The 13,478-nt window shown below is 36.9% G+C and overlaps 1 protein-coding gene across 2 annotated transcripts in view; it reads right to left on the bottom strand.

Annotated features, from left to right (window-relative positions):
• SLC38A10 (solute carrier family 38 member 10) overlaps nt 1-13,478 on the bottom strand; it is a 73,960-nt gene that overhangs the window by 39,637 nt on the left and 20,845 nt on the right. For both annotated transcript variants that reach the window (XM_036754070.1, XM_036754071.1), the window contains exons 7-8: nt 5,821-5,923; nt 1,741-1,923 (exon numbers count right to left, since the gene is read on the bottom strand). In XM_036754070.1, coding sequence (XP_036609965.1) covers nt 1,741-1,923; nt 5,821-5,923 — 286 coding nt within the window. The remainder of the gene's footprint in view (nt 1-1,740; nt 1,924-5,820; nt 5,924-13,478) is intronic.

Below are 13,478 nucleotides of genomic sequence, written 5' to 3'. Positions count from 1 at the left end.
ACAATAGCAAACTCCCAGGTAAGGAAAGGCTCTTGACCGTTGTAGGTCAGCACCTTCTCTGCAACCTAGAGTCTTAGAGAGTTGCTTAGGCAGTGCTTCTTAAACTGTGGCTCCCCACAGTTTAAAAAGCACTGAAGGGGTCAAGAGTGGAAAAAGTTTAAGAAGCGTTAGCTTAGAGCACTGCAAAGTTATCTGTTACCCTGTTACCCAGGATGACACAGCCAGGATGTGTCAGGGATGAGAGCAGTAATAAGGGAGAAGACCTTAGAAGAGAAAAGGGACACATCGAAGGATCATGGAAACCCTCTATGACTTCCTTCCTTCCCACAGAAGTGAAAGAACAACCATTCCTTTGGCTAAAGCTTACTCTCAGTGCTCTTCTCCATCAGCCAACCACCTATGCAAACTAATAAGGGCCCAGGGCTTCAGTAAAACTGGCACAGGCTTGGGGGAAAAAAACAAGCCTCTGGGCCAAAATGAATGTAAGTGAAAATCCTAAATTGAATGTATACTCTTTAGGCTACTAAAGCATGTGGAAAGGCTGCTTATGTTTTATATGGCCCTACAAAGCTATACTGAATCACTTTCCAATAGGTCGAGCAGAATGCATCAACAAGGATTGATGGTAGGATATTTCCACAGCAATGCTCTCTACAGATTGGGGCAATAATACTACAACAACATACAGTAAAAGCTCAATTAATCAAAGTGCTTGTAGAATGGGGTTTTCCAATTAAATAAATTTTCCATATAACTCAGGGTCACAACCAGTAGACCTTTTGAATTTCAACCCATTACTGAAAATCTCTCTAAAATGTTCCCATCCCCTTTCCTGCCTCAGTAAATACTGAACATAATTTTAACCTTCCTTTGCTGGTTCAGGATCTTATATTGTCTCAGGCTCTCATTCTGACTCATCAGTTGAATAGTACTAAAGATGCAAAAGATATTGGGGAAAAGGCTGACTCTCTCCTGACCCTAAGACATTATCCTGTAAGTTGCTTTTTCTAAACATATTCCTAATATCAGCTTGTTTTTTATGTCATTTGTCTTCTTCTTCTAAAAGTCAAATGTAGGACAAAAGGTAGAATCACAGAATTGGAAAAGATCTCACAGGTCATTTAATTCACCCCCTACTCAAATCATGAATCCCTTTCTCCACCCACTGACAGGTAATCAATCTAGCCCCAGCTCAAAGACTTCTGGTAAAGCCAAACTCATTATCCCCTAAGGCACCCATTCCAAGTGGAGGCAGTTGGGGCAATTCTAATTACTAGGAAGATTTCCTTATCCTGGGCTAAAATCTCTTTTACTGTAGCTCCAACCGATTAGTTCTAGTTGCACCCTTTGAGCAAAGCAAAATAAACCTAATGTCAATTCACCAGATTGCTACAAGATTATAAGGTCCACAAGGTCCAGGGTCATCTAAATTTTGCATCTCCACCAACACCTAGCATAGTGTTCTGCACACAGTAGGCACTTAATATTTGTTAAAATGAATTCCATATGACTACCCCAAACATGTGAATATTGTTATCATATCCTTTTCTTCAGGTTAAATGTACCAAATCCCTGTTAAAGGTGCTAAATATCCACTTTGCAAAGGCTGTACTATATTAACAAAAGTTCTACCTAACAGGAGAACAAAGAAGAACTTTAAGAGGCTGAAAGAAATCAAGATTAATATCATGAAAATAACTCCAACTTTTTTTTTCTAGAACCATCATAAAGAAATCTCACCTGTTGTTCAAAGAGAAGAGTGTTCAACGCTTGTCTGCATGGCAGAATCATCATGGGGAATCCAACAGCCACAGACATCATGAACCCCACTCGAATCATTTCAGTCACCAAATTGGAAGGGAAGTTCATTAACACATTGCCAGCAATAGTTTCTGTGAAGCTGACATAGCCAAAAAATCCTACCTGTCCAAATGGAAGAGAAATGATAGGTAGGAAGATAGTCCTAAGATCAACATGTAACCTACTGCAGAATGGCAAATAAGAGGAGCAGGGTACTACCCTTGCTCCTATGCAATTTAGGTTCACCTTTCAAAAAGGCCTTCAGTGTATGCAACTCCATAAGGCAAGTAGTGTTATATTGAGTCATTATTCGATCTTGCGTTTTGGTGAATCTTCTCTAAAGAGAGAAAATCATTCAATACAAGACCAAAGAAAGCAGAATGATATGTGTGACAACTACAATAATATAGATGAAAATACTAAAGTTGAAATGAAATGAAATTTTATGGGCCATAGTTTCCTTCCAAATGCAAGTGGCAAAAAAAGTCTAAAGCTCTGAGATTAGGAGGACTTGTATGAAATGATGCAGAGTGAAGTGATCAAGAGAACCATTTATACAACTACAACACTGAAGAAAACAGCAGTGTAAGAATCATGATCACACATGCTTTAGCAGAGGTGACAGACTAGAAGTACAGAATGAGACACGTATCTTGAGACATGGTACAATATGTGTATCTGTTTTTTGTGACTTAATTTGTTACAAAGCAGGGCTTATTTGGGGGGAGGAAGAGAGTTAAGGGAGAATTAGGGAAAAGTGGTGGGGACAGTGGCAATGTGACTTTAAAAATAGAGCATCAATGAATCATTTAAAAAACAAACAGAAATCTTCATCCAAATTATGCTTAGGTCTTTATATTTAATTTTTTATTTATTAAACACAAAGCTTAAAGAGAGAGCGCTAAACTAACTGGACATCAGATTGGCTTGGAATTTTAGTCTGTTTGGGTAAGGTGTCATCTCTGAAAAGATTAAGGTTAAAAAAAAGTTGTGTGGAATTCCATTTTGTTTGTGCTATCATTACATTTAATTCCTTCATATACACGCTTATTTTTGAAGAATGGGCTAAAGTCCAAATTTAGCTTAAAATATATGTAAATGAGTATCTCAACAACTTTTAATTGGGCATAAGGAAAGCAATTTTTCAGATGAGACAGATTTTGAAGTAGAAGACAATAGATATTGCAACCACTAAGCCTTTAACATCATTGTGTGGCAAAAGAAAGACCTAAAACAATCGCAGTCTAGAGAAATTAAACCACAGATATTTTTGACTGTTTCATTTGAAAGTTTACATTTTTTTATGTTTTGTGTTGCTGTGTAATTTTTGTACTCTTGGTGGCTAGTTTTTTGTCTAAAAATCTTTTTGGAATATTACTTAATGTTTTGATTTTATGACAGTGAAGCTTGTATTCAGTGTTTTTCCAATTAATATTACATGCTTGTAATAAAAGCCAAAAAAAAGCTCACAAATTTTTTTTAAAATATAGAGGAGAGCAGAAGTAAGTTCAGAAAAGGACACACACAAGTAGGGTAGTGCAGAATTACCATATTAAATGTGAAATATGGAAAAAAACCCACTAAGCTATGCACAGAGGAGAGTCACACCTTCATATGTAGCCATCTTTACCTATTCTTCATACATGGAAGTGTTAATATTTATTAATGATTGTCAATTTCGTGAAAGTAAAAAAGAAAAAAAATTTAATTCTATGAGACCAGTAAAGCACTCTGTCCAATTATACTTCTTTTTCCCTAAAGAATTGGCCCATCTCTCCTTCTCTAATCACATATTTCCTATATGATGAATTTCATGCCACTTATTGCACACAATATACAATATGCCACAGCCTAGTAACACCCATCACATATTGCTCTTTGGGTCACCCATAATTTTGTTTCTTTGGAAATAGTGATGGTTCCACGATTTGTAACCAATTAGCAACACAGAAGAATACTGATGTAAAAACAATGAGGTTCTGTGTCATGGAGCAGCATATGCAATTCTTGAAAACCTTTTGCAATTTCTCAGCTACATTCAGCCCTCTCTCTTCCTCCTCTTCGATTCTACAATTTCACTGGTGACTGAACTAAAAAACTTGCCATGTGGAAAGTTTCCTGCATGTTTTTATTTTAGTTAAAAGACATGTACAATGGGGAAAAGACTGTTGTAAAAAAGTCAATAAAATATTTTTTAAATTAAAAAATCTTGGAAAAAAAAAAGATCTCAAGCCACTTGACAGCATCACTTCCAGTAATAGGGACTGGAAAGGAGATATCTTATCCACTATGTTCAAAAATACCAAACTCCCAGTTTGTCTACATAGCAACCCTCCTTTAAGCAAAGACTTTTAAAGCAGAGGTTCTCAAAACATGAGGTCTACAAACTCGTTTTGATTTGTTGCTTTTTACTATTTTGACAACTAACTGTATTTCAACACAATTGGTTTCCTTTTTAATCTATGCATTTTATTTCATGTGTTTAAAAACATTATTCTATGTCCACAGGGTCCACAGGCTTCACCAATCTGCCATGGTGGGATGGGAGTGAAGAGTCTATGATTCAAAAAAGCCAGAATTACTTTTTTAAAGGAAATCTCATAGTGTTTTCAGGACACAGACACTTTCCTTTGGAATAAGTGAAAATCAATGATATCCATACTCTTTGACTCAGAGATTCTACTGTTAGTTATATACTCCACAAAGGTCAATGACAAAAAGAAAAGCCCGACATGCACAAAAATATAACAGCACTTTTTGTAATAGTAAAAAATTTGAAACAAAGTAGATCAGTAGGTCAAATTCAACCAGAAATCGATCTCTGTTTTTAATTTTAATTAACTAATTAAAGTTAATGTTAACTTAGAAAAACACAAATTAACATTATCTACATTGTATTTTTATTTATTTTGTTAAACATTTTCCGATTACATTTTAATCTGAATCAGGTCAGGTAGCACTGGGGTTGGGCAGCTAGGCAGTAGAGTAGTAGAGTGGTAGAGTGCTGGGCCTGGAGTCAGGAAGACTCATCTTCCTGAGTTCAAATCTAGCCTCAGGGGCAGCTAGGTGGTGCAGTGAGTAGAGCACTGGCCCTGAAGTCAGAAGGACCTGAGTTCAAATCCCGCCTCAGACATTTGATACACTTACTAGCTGTGTGACCTTGGGCAAGTCACTTAACTCCAATTGCCCTGCCTTCCCCCCTCCAAAAAACAAAAAAACAACAAAATCTAGCCTCAGACACTTATTAGCTGTGTGACCCTAGACAAGTCACTTAACCTTGTTTGCCTCAGTTTCCTTATCTGTAAAATGAGCTGAAGAAGGAAATGGAAAACCATTCCAGTATCTTTGGCAAGAAAACTTCAAATGGGATCCCAAAGAGTCAGAAACAATTGAAATGACCAAACAATAAAAGCATTGGAGAGTTTTGTAGCCAGAAGTTTGACACCTCTGAAGTAGATGACCACTGATTAGAAAATGGCTAAACAAATTGTGGTTCATGAATGTAATGTAGTATCACTGTGTTGTAAGAAATGATGACTTTGACAAATACAGAGAAGCATAGGAAGAGTTATAAGAACTGATACAATGTGAAGGAACCATAACAAGGAAAACAGTATGTCTAATTACAACATAAATCGAAAGAATGATAAAATAATCAAAACCGTATGCTGCAAAATTATGAACCAGCATGACTCATAAAGATGAGATATAATATCTTTCCCCTTATCTTTGCAAAGGTGGGGGACCATGAATATAGAACACTATACCATCAGTGTTGCTGAACTTTTTTTTCTTCCTCTTTTTAAACTCTTTATTATAAGATATAACTCTCTGGGAGGAGGTAGGTGAAGAGATATAGTGGGAGATACAGGTGATATAAAAACAAAAGACAACAATTTATTTTTAAAAAATGATTATGTATTACTTTTTATATGTTTGTACTTCTTTGATGTACTTATAGAGAAAGCTTTGAAGGGAAGAGATACAAAAAGGAGAAACAGAAGCATAAAGGGTCCTTACCGTAATGTAAAAGGTGGTGACCACATTAAGCGATGAAGCAAATATGGAGCTCATTATTTTAACTGACGGTTCATCTAGGCTGTCATAGGTAGGCAAAACCTGGCTACATAAAAATATGTAAAGGACAATGTATTTTAGAAAGTAAAGTTCCAAATAAAAATATGCTGCCAACCTAAAAGAGAAATTTCTAAAACCCTCCCCTCATTAAAAAAAAAAATCACTGTGCCAGTATTTGTGGGATAAATGCCAAGAGATTTAATAATGCTATCAATTTTAAGTGAAGTAAACCTATCTCTTTAAAACCCTTTCTCCCCCTGAATAACATGCATGATATGAACATTTCAAAAGTGCTGAAAAATGATAGGCCATTTGTTTCACTGAAATATTAGTGGAACTGCTCCAGTGTGCATAGGGAAGATGACTGTTCTTGGAGCCCTCCATGCTGATAATTAAAGTAATGCTTTGTTTACACAGTGATAACAGATAGTGTTGGAAAAAAAAAGTAAAGTTAAACAAAACTCAAAATAAAAATATTTTTTCATATTTTAACCCAATCCATAAAAACCTAAGGGGTTCTGACAAATATTTTTGAGGCTTATAAAATTCTTTAAATATAACAGGAAAGGGGACTACACAATTTAGCAACTTATCTTTTTCCTATCCTATTATCAGATACACTTGAACTCTGGTTCAATTATATAGGTTAGGTGAGACACTAGTTAGGAAATATCACCTACACATAGTACCTGAGGAAGCAGGTTTCCTTGACATATTTTTGTGGCCCATAAATCTTTGGCCCCCTGTTTAGAAGAAGTGGATAGACAAAGTCTGAAGGAGTATGGTATATGTGTGTAGGGCATGTAAAGGTGTCTAGTGGTATATTGGTAGTGCCATAAAAGTTTCTGATAGTGGGCTATGAGAGGTAAAAGTTTAAGAGGAGAAATGGAGTTGGGTAAGAGTAGACAGATATCTACAAATACAGGGTGGAAGACAGGGTAAGGTAAAGACTAATGAAGTTGAATTTAGGCAAAGAATCCTAACTTTGGTAGAGGGAAATGGAGAAGAGTAGTGAATGATAATGATTTCAATTAAGGACAGAAGAGTAAATTTGATTTTGGGGGGGGGGGGGAGGGGGTGGCGTTGACAGAGAAAATGCAATGTAAAATTCAGCAATAGCTTCCTAATCTGTTTCAGACCCCTCTGGTAATCTGGTGACTATGGATGAACCTCTTCTGAGAAATATTTTTAAATGCATAAAATAAAATACACAGGATTACAAAGGAAATCAATAACACTGAAATAAAGTTATCAAAATGTCTGCAAAAAATTTATGGACCCCAGGTTAAAAAGTCTAGCTCTAGACCAATCTTTTCAAGTCCAGACCCCTTTTTATCAAAACATTTCATGGGCTCTCTCATAAATTGTATTTCTGGCACCCAATGATTGAGAAGATACACAATAATGGGAATTTAGTAACATTTACTGTAATGTTAATGCAATAAGATATTTCCCACCCATTAATAGGCCTATGTGACCTGCTTTGAGCTCTGGCCCAGCTGAAAGCTGTGATAAAGGCTGAGTCACATGGAGCCCATGGTAAGAGGAGTATGCCCAATGGAAAGTGAGGAGCAGGAAGTGAGAAAGAGGCAGAGCTGTGAGAGAAAAGCTAGCAAGAGGGAGAGAGGGAGGAATTTGCCTAGGGGAATGTGTTTGTGGGGAGGCCTAACTTAAAGAATGCTTAAGATGTCAGTGCTCCCCGGTTTGGTGATGTGTACAAACTTTTGTTACTATGGTAAATCTTGCTTTCTAGTACCTGAATAAAAGTCTTGGTTTTGTCTTTGAGGAAGAGAGTTCATTATATTTTGCAAATCTACCCAGGAAATACATCTGCATATTCATAGCAGCTGCTATGGGTATCTCATTGGTGTTACACTTACTAGTGTCAAAAACTTGTGGTGAGGAAACGTCTATAAATACCTAACAGCAACTATTCTTTCAGAATTTCCAGGGAGCACGGGAACCTAAATAACTTGCTTAGAGCCAAAAGCCAATATGTGACAGAGATGGGACTTTATTTTTTTATGTGTATATTTTATATTTTTGTTTATCTAAACATGACAATGCAAGCAAATATAAGCATTTCCATAGACAAATAATAGAGAAAAAGGATTGTACATAAAACTGCAAATCCTCATTATAGTACTTTGGTATCTTTAAGTGTATAATACATTCAGCACATTAGTTCCAAAGGTGTCTCACTTTGTGTTTCCTTCTGAACCATCACCTGTTCTCTTCTGCGCATTTTAAAAAATGTTTCATTGACACTCATCATTTTTTTTATCATGATCATTATCCCCTTCCCCCAATCTCTCCCCCCCCCACACATACATACACACACACACACACACACACACACACACACACACACACACACACACAAACAATCCTCCCTTGCAATCAATAAGCATAGTCAATGAAAACAAATCTAGCATGGGCCATGTCTAAACATGTATGTCTTATTCTTCACTTCTAGTTAATTGCCTATGTCAAGAGGCAGAAAGCCTATTTCATCACTGAGCCGCTGGAATCTTGGTAGTTCACTGCATGAATCAGAGTTTTAAAATCTTTCCAAGTTGTTTTTTATTTCATGCTGTAGACATTCTATAAATCATTCTCCTGGTTCTGGACTTTACTCTGCATCAGTTTATACAAGTCTTCACTCAGGTTTAACTATGTAAATTTTTACTGCTACCTTTTCTGAGATGATGATTTTTTAAGATTTAACTGAAGTGTAATACATTCTGCTTCAGTCACTCATTTAAGTTTTTGTGACTCTTTACATTTCAAGTGGGTTTCATGTGAATAACATTGTTGGATTCTGCTTTCCAGTCCATTCTATCATCCTCTTCCATTTTATAGGTGAGTTCATCCCATTTGTATTCGTGATTATGACTACTAATTTTGTATTTCCCTTCATCATATCCTCTCTTGGCTTTCCATCCCCTTCTTTACAAAGAAGGTGAGTGAAAGAGAAGGATGTGATCAATTGAATCAAAATGCTTCCACTCTACTGACCTTCCTCTCTTCCCCTCACCCAGACCCCATCACTGGTTTTTATACTTTCTTTTCTAATCCTCCCTTTACAATCTACCCTCTGAAACTGAAATTTGTGTCCTCTCGCTCTCTCTCTAATTCTACTCTTCTTGCACTCTTTTCTCCCCTTTCCCCATCCACACCTGTTTTCTTGTTGAGTTTTAATGTACTACTACACCAAACTCTTTATGTATAATGTGTTTAACTCTCCTCTCTCCAGTTCAGATGAGTGCTTGCCCCACCCCCTTTCTCCATTTTTTAAATACTTTTCTTCTCATGAATAAAAATTCTCAGTGCCCCCTCCTTCCTTATTTCTTATCTAGTGTTTCCTTTTATTCTTTTCCTTCTTCTCTTAGAACCACCAAAAGAGAACAAAACCACCATCAATTCCAATTTATCTTATTTAATTCCCTATGTGACCCTTGAAGTCATTAGAACTCTAAAGGCATACTAGTCTCTTCTCCCCTATTACAATGAAATCACTTTGTCATCTTTTAGCCTCCTGAAATTGCTCAGAGGTATTTTACCTTTTTTGGTTTCTCCTGACTTCTGTGTTTGCATTCCAGAATTTTTATTCAGATCTGGCCTTTTTAACAGGAATGCTTGAAAGAATTTCATCCCATTAAAAATCCATTATTCCCCTTGAAAAACTGTACTCAGTCTTGCAGGGTAAGTTTTATTTTTTTGCCTTATGGAATACTCCTATATAGTAGTTGCATGATCCCAGCTGTTGTTCCTTGGTCCTTCTGGCTGCCTGCAGTGCTTTTTCTTTGACCTGGAAGCACTGGATTTTGGTTACAACATTTCTGGGAATTTTTATTTTGGGGTTTCTTTCAGGAAGTTACCAGTGGAATCTATTTTCACTTTGACTTGTGGTGCTAATAAATCTGGGTAATTTTCATTTGATTTCTTGAAAGATGTTACCCAGACTTTTTTTTTTTTGGTCATAGTTTTCAGGGAATCCAATGATTTTTAAACAGTCTCCCCTTAACTTGTTTTCCAGATTAATTGTTTTTGACAGTAGATATCTTATATTTTGGTCTATTTTTCTAATCTTTTGATTTTGAGTTTTTATCAGTTTCATGAAATTACTGACTTCTTATTTTAATTTGTCAAAATATCTTTTAATACAGGTATTTTTGCCCTGTATTCTAAGCTACTGATTCCCCAATTCTCTCCTCCAGAACTCTTATTTCACTTAAAATTCCATTTAAAAAAATCTTTTCTTTCATTTCTTCCGGGGATTCATCTAAGCCTTGTGCTGAGGCTATTTTTTTTCTTCAGAGGCTCTATTTATAGTTTTTGTGGATTTACTCTTCCTCTGAGGTTTCTCTCTTGGGCCACTTAGGACCCATAATATTCTACCACAGTGTTCAATATCTTCTGTTTATTCCTTATCTTCAGCCTCAGTTTCTAATTTGAGACTCTGTGCCAAGGCCAGACTCTGCTCCTGCCTGCACTCTTAGGTAGGATGATTTGTTTGGTTCTGACCTAGCTTTCCTGGGTTCCCACTGCTGGCTTTCACTTCCCTTGGTATTTCTGCACTCAAAGACTCAGAGCACTAACAGGCTTCAGTGGCCCCCATATTTGGCTCTCCACGATGAGATCCTGCTATAGTCTTCCATCTCACCTCAGGCTTCCCCAACCAGGACACTAGGTGGCTTTCTATATTGTCTGGAGCTTCCCCAATCAGAGCACTGCCATGGGCTTCTAGTCTATTTAGCTAGGCTCACAGTAGCTTCTCTGGCAGGATCCCTCTTTCAATGTCAACAGTTTCTAGCTATCTTTTTGTGTGGTTCTGAGATAGATAACAGAGTTAGCTGATATTACTCTTTGGATTTCTTGGTCATTATTCAATCTGGTGCTCTTTCTAGATCGCTGCTGGAATAAAAGTGGGAGACAAGCTCCTATGTGGCCTTCTACTCTGTCATACTCTAAGGTGGGGCTTTAACCCAAGTTTTTCTGACTCCAAGGCTGGCTCTCTACTCTGAAACATTTGAAAAATAGTAATATACATATGTGCAAGAGATATAATTTATTCATTCTTTAAGGCATAATTTTGCTTATTTATTATAAAGAGTCATTTAACGAGAAGGCCAACAATTTTTTGCAGCTGTCAGAATAGGAGTCAGAGACCCCTTACAATAATTCAAAATTCTTCAGCTCTCATTTTGTCAGTCCTATGTGGGGTTGGGATGATGCTAAGGACAGGCATGATGGCTTCATTTCCTTCCCCTTCAATCAGGAATGAGCATGCTAATTCTGTTTGCCTATCCTTATCCCAAACATGGCTTTTAGGAAAGAGTATGTCAGTATATCTATCCCAACATGCACACAGACCATCAGACAAAATCAAGACAACACTAATAGGTGGTACCTATCATCAAGACATGTCAAAAGAGGAAATCTCAATTCTCATAAGCAAAGAAAGTCTTAAATTCAAAGAACATGAACAGTAAAGTTTTAAACTCCTGGCCTGGCGTAGTACAATGTGCTTCCTACCCACAGCTGCTGGGATCAGGATTCAGTGGGGTGAATGAACCCCAATAATTACAGATGTGACCTCTACTAAAATCCTCTCCCTTATTCACCTGTGCTATAAAAAGACATATAAATACACACAGCAGGGGCAGCTAGGTGGCGCAGTGAGTAGAGCACCGGGTCCTGGAGTCAGGAGGACCTGAGCTCAAATCCGACCTCAGACACTTGACACATGTACTAGCTGTGTGACCTTGGGCAAGTCACTTAACCCCAATCGCCCTGCCCAAAAAAAAAACCTCAAAAACAAAAAACAAATACATACAGTGGAAAAGCTCATAGGATCATGAACTAAGAGCCGGAAGGGACCTTAGAAGATTATTTAATCTTATTTCCTAAACTGAAGCTCAAAGAGAAAAAGGAATTTATTCCAGTCCACATGACCCTAAGAGACAGAGCTGGAATTTGAACTCAGTTCCTCTGACCCCAAATCCAGTATATACTCCACTGCTCCGGATTAAAGAAGCCAGAGGAGGAATGCTGCAAGACATCACTTCCCCTGAGGCTACAATTTGAAAAGAAGATGAACTTGTAGCATGAAAGTCAAACTATGTCCAAAGGCCTGGTCTTTCTGTGGTCACAGCACCAAGCCTACATATTTATTTTGCGTTTTGAAGCTTAGCTACACATACTATCAAAACTTGACCACATGTTCCCTGCCAGACAAGAACAATCCTCCATGAAACAAAGGTGTAACATAGACCACAAAAAACTAATGTCCCACACACTCAAAGGTGTTTTTATACACACACACACATATATCCCAAAGTGGTCGTGCTAAAGATTAAAGTCTATCTCATGGTTCCTCCATTGTTTCTAACTCTTCTTTACAAAATGACTAATGTGAAAATATGTTTAATATGAATGTATATGTAGAGCCTATGTCAGATTGCACACTATCTTGGGGTGGGGGGAAGGGAGGGAGAGGGAGTAAATTTAAAACTCAAAATCTTATGGAAGTGAATGTTGAAAACGAAAAATAAATTAAAAAAAAATAAAGTCTAAAGTCTAGGTTAAACGGTTCCTTCCTACTTCTGAACATTTCCAAGAATTGTATCTGGACAAGTCCAGAATAATTTCTAGTTAGATTCTAAAACCCAAAAATCTAGAATCTCTAAATTTATCTCATGAGTAGGATCACATAAAAAGAGCTGGGTGGGACCTTGGAGATCATCTAGTCTAATCTTCACTGTATTACTGAGGAAACGAAGTCCAAAGAAAGTGAAATGACTTTTCCAAGATCACACAGTAAGTGGCAAAGTCAAAATTCAAACCCAGATCTTCCAATCTGTTGAAGGACACATGGTAATATGTTATTTTAATCTTAAATGTTAACTTTTAATGTTAACTGTGATCCAAGAATTATTTTTTCTAATAACTGAGTATTTAATATCTTGGGAAACAAGATCAAAAGGAGCAGGCAACAACAGAAATAGGAAGACATGGAATATTAGGTCTAATAATGAAGAAATAAATCACAAAGGGCTATGAAGACACAAATGACACCAAGTTGAGTCACCTGATCATTCCCAACAACTATAAACAGCATAATCTTGTTCTTCACTGATATTTATACACACACACACACAACCCTGGAGAGTAGGACTATTATGTTTCTACATGTGTTAAATATATATTTTTAAGATGGGGATTAAGAGGTCAGCAAAACTGAATGCACCAAGTCTGAGAATAACAAACTTGTGACATTATAAGTGCCCAGAGAGTGTGTTATTCTTACATTCAGAGAAAACATAGGTTTTTATCTTTAGGTTTAGATTGCTACTTAACTGGTATAACAGAATCTATATTTAGAGAGACATGTGCACATACTATTCCAGACCATATAATTTTACCCAAGTTTCCAAATCCAACAAATGTGCGCTAGTAACTACGTGGCCACCACAAGAGAGCAATTGGGCATTTAAAAAAAAACACAGGACAACTGGTAACTAGGTAAGCTGTAAAAGAATATAACTTCTGTCACCAATTATAATGGAGACATTAAACAGCAAGACTGGAGCATGTTC

This window comes from Trichosurus vulpecula, chromosome 4, assembly GCF_011100635.1.
Source record: "Trichosurus vulpecula isolate mTriVul1 chromosome 4, mTriVul1.pri, whole genome shotgun sequence".
Taxonomy (NCBI): domain Eukaryota; kingdom Metazoa; phylum Chordata; class Mammalia; order Diprotodontia; family Phalangeridae; genus Trichosurus; species Trichosurus vulpecula.
The sequence above is the reverse complement of the archived record's forward strand: the minus strand, read 5'-3'. Positions and strand labels throughout refer to the sequence as shown.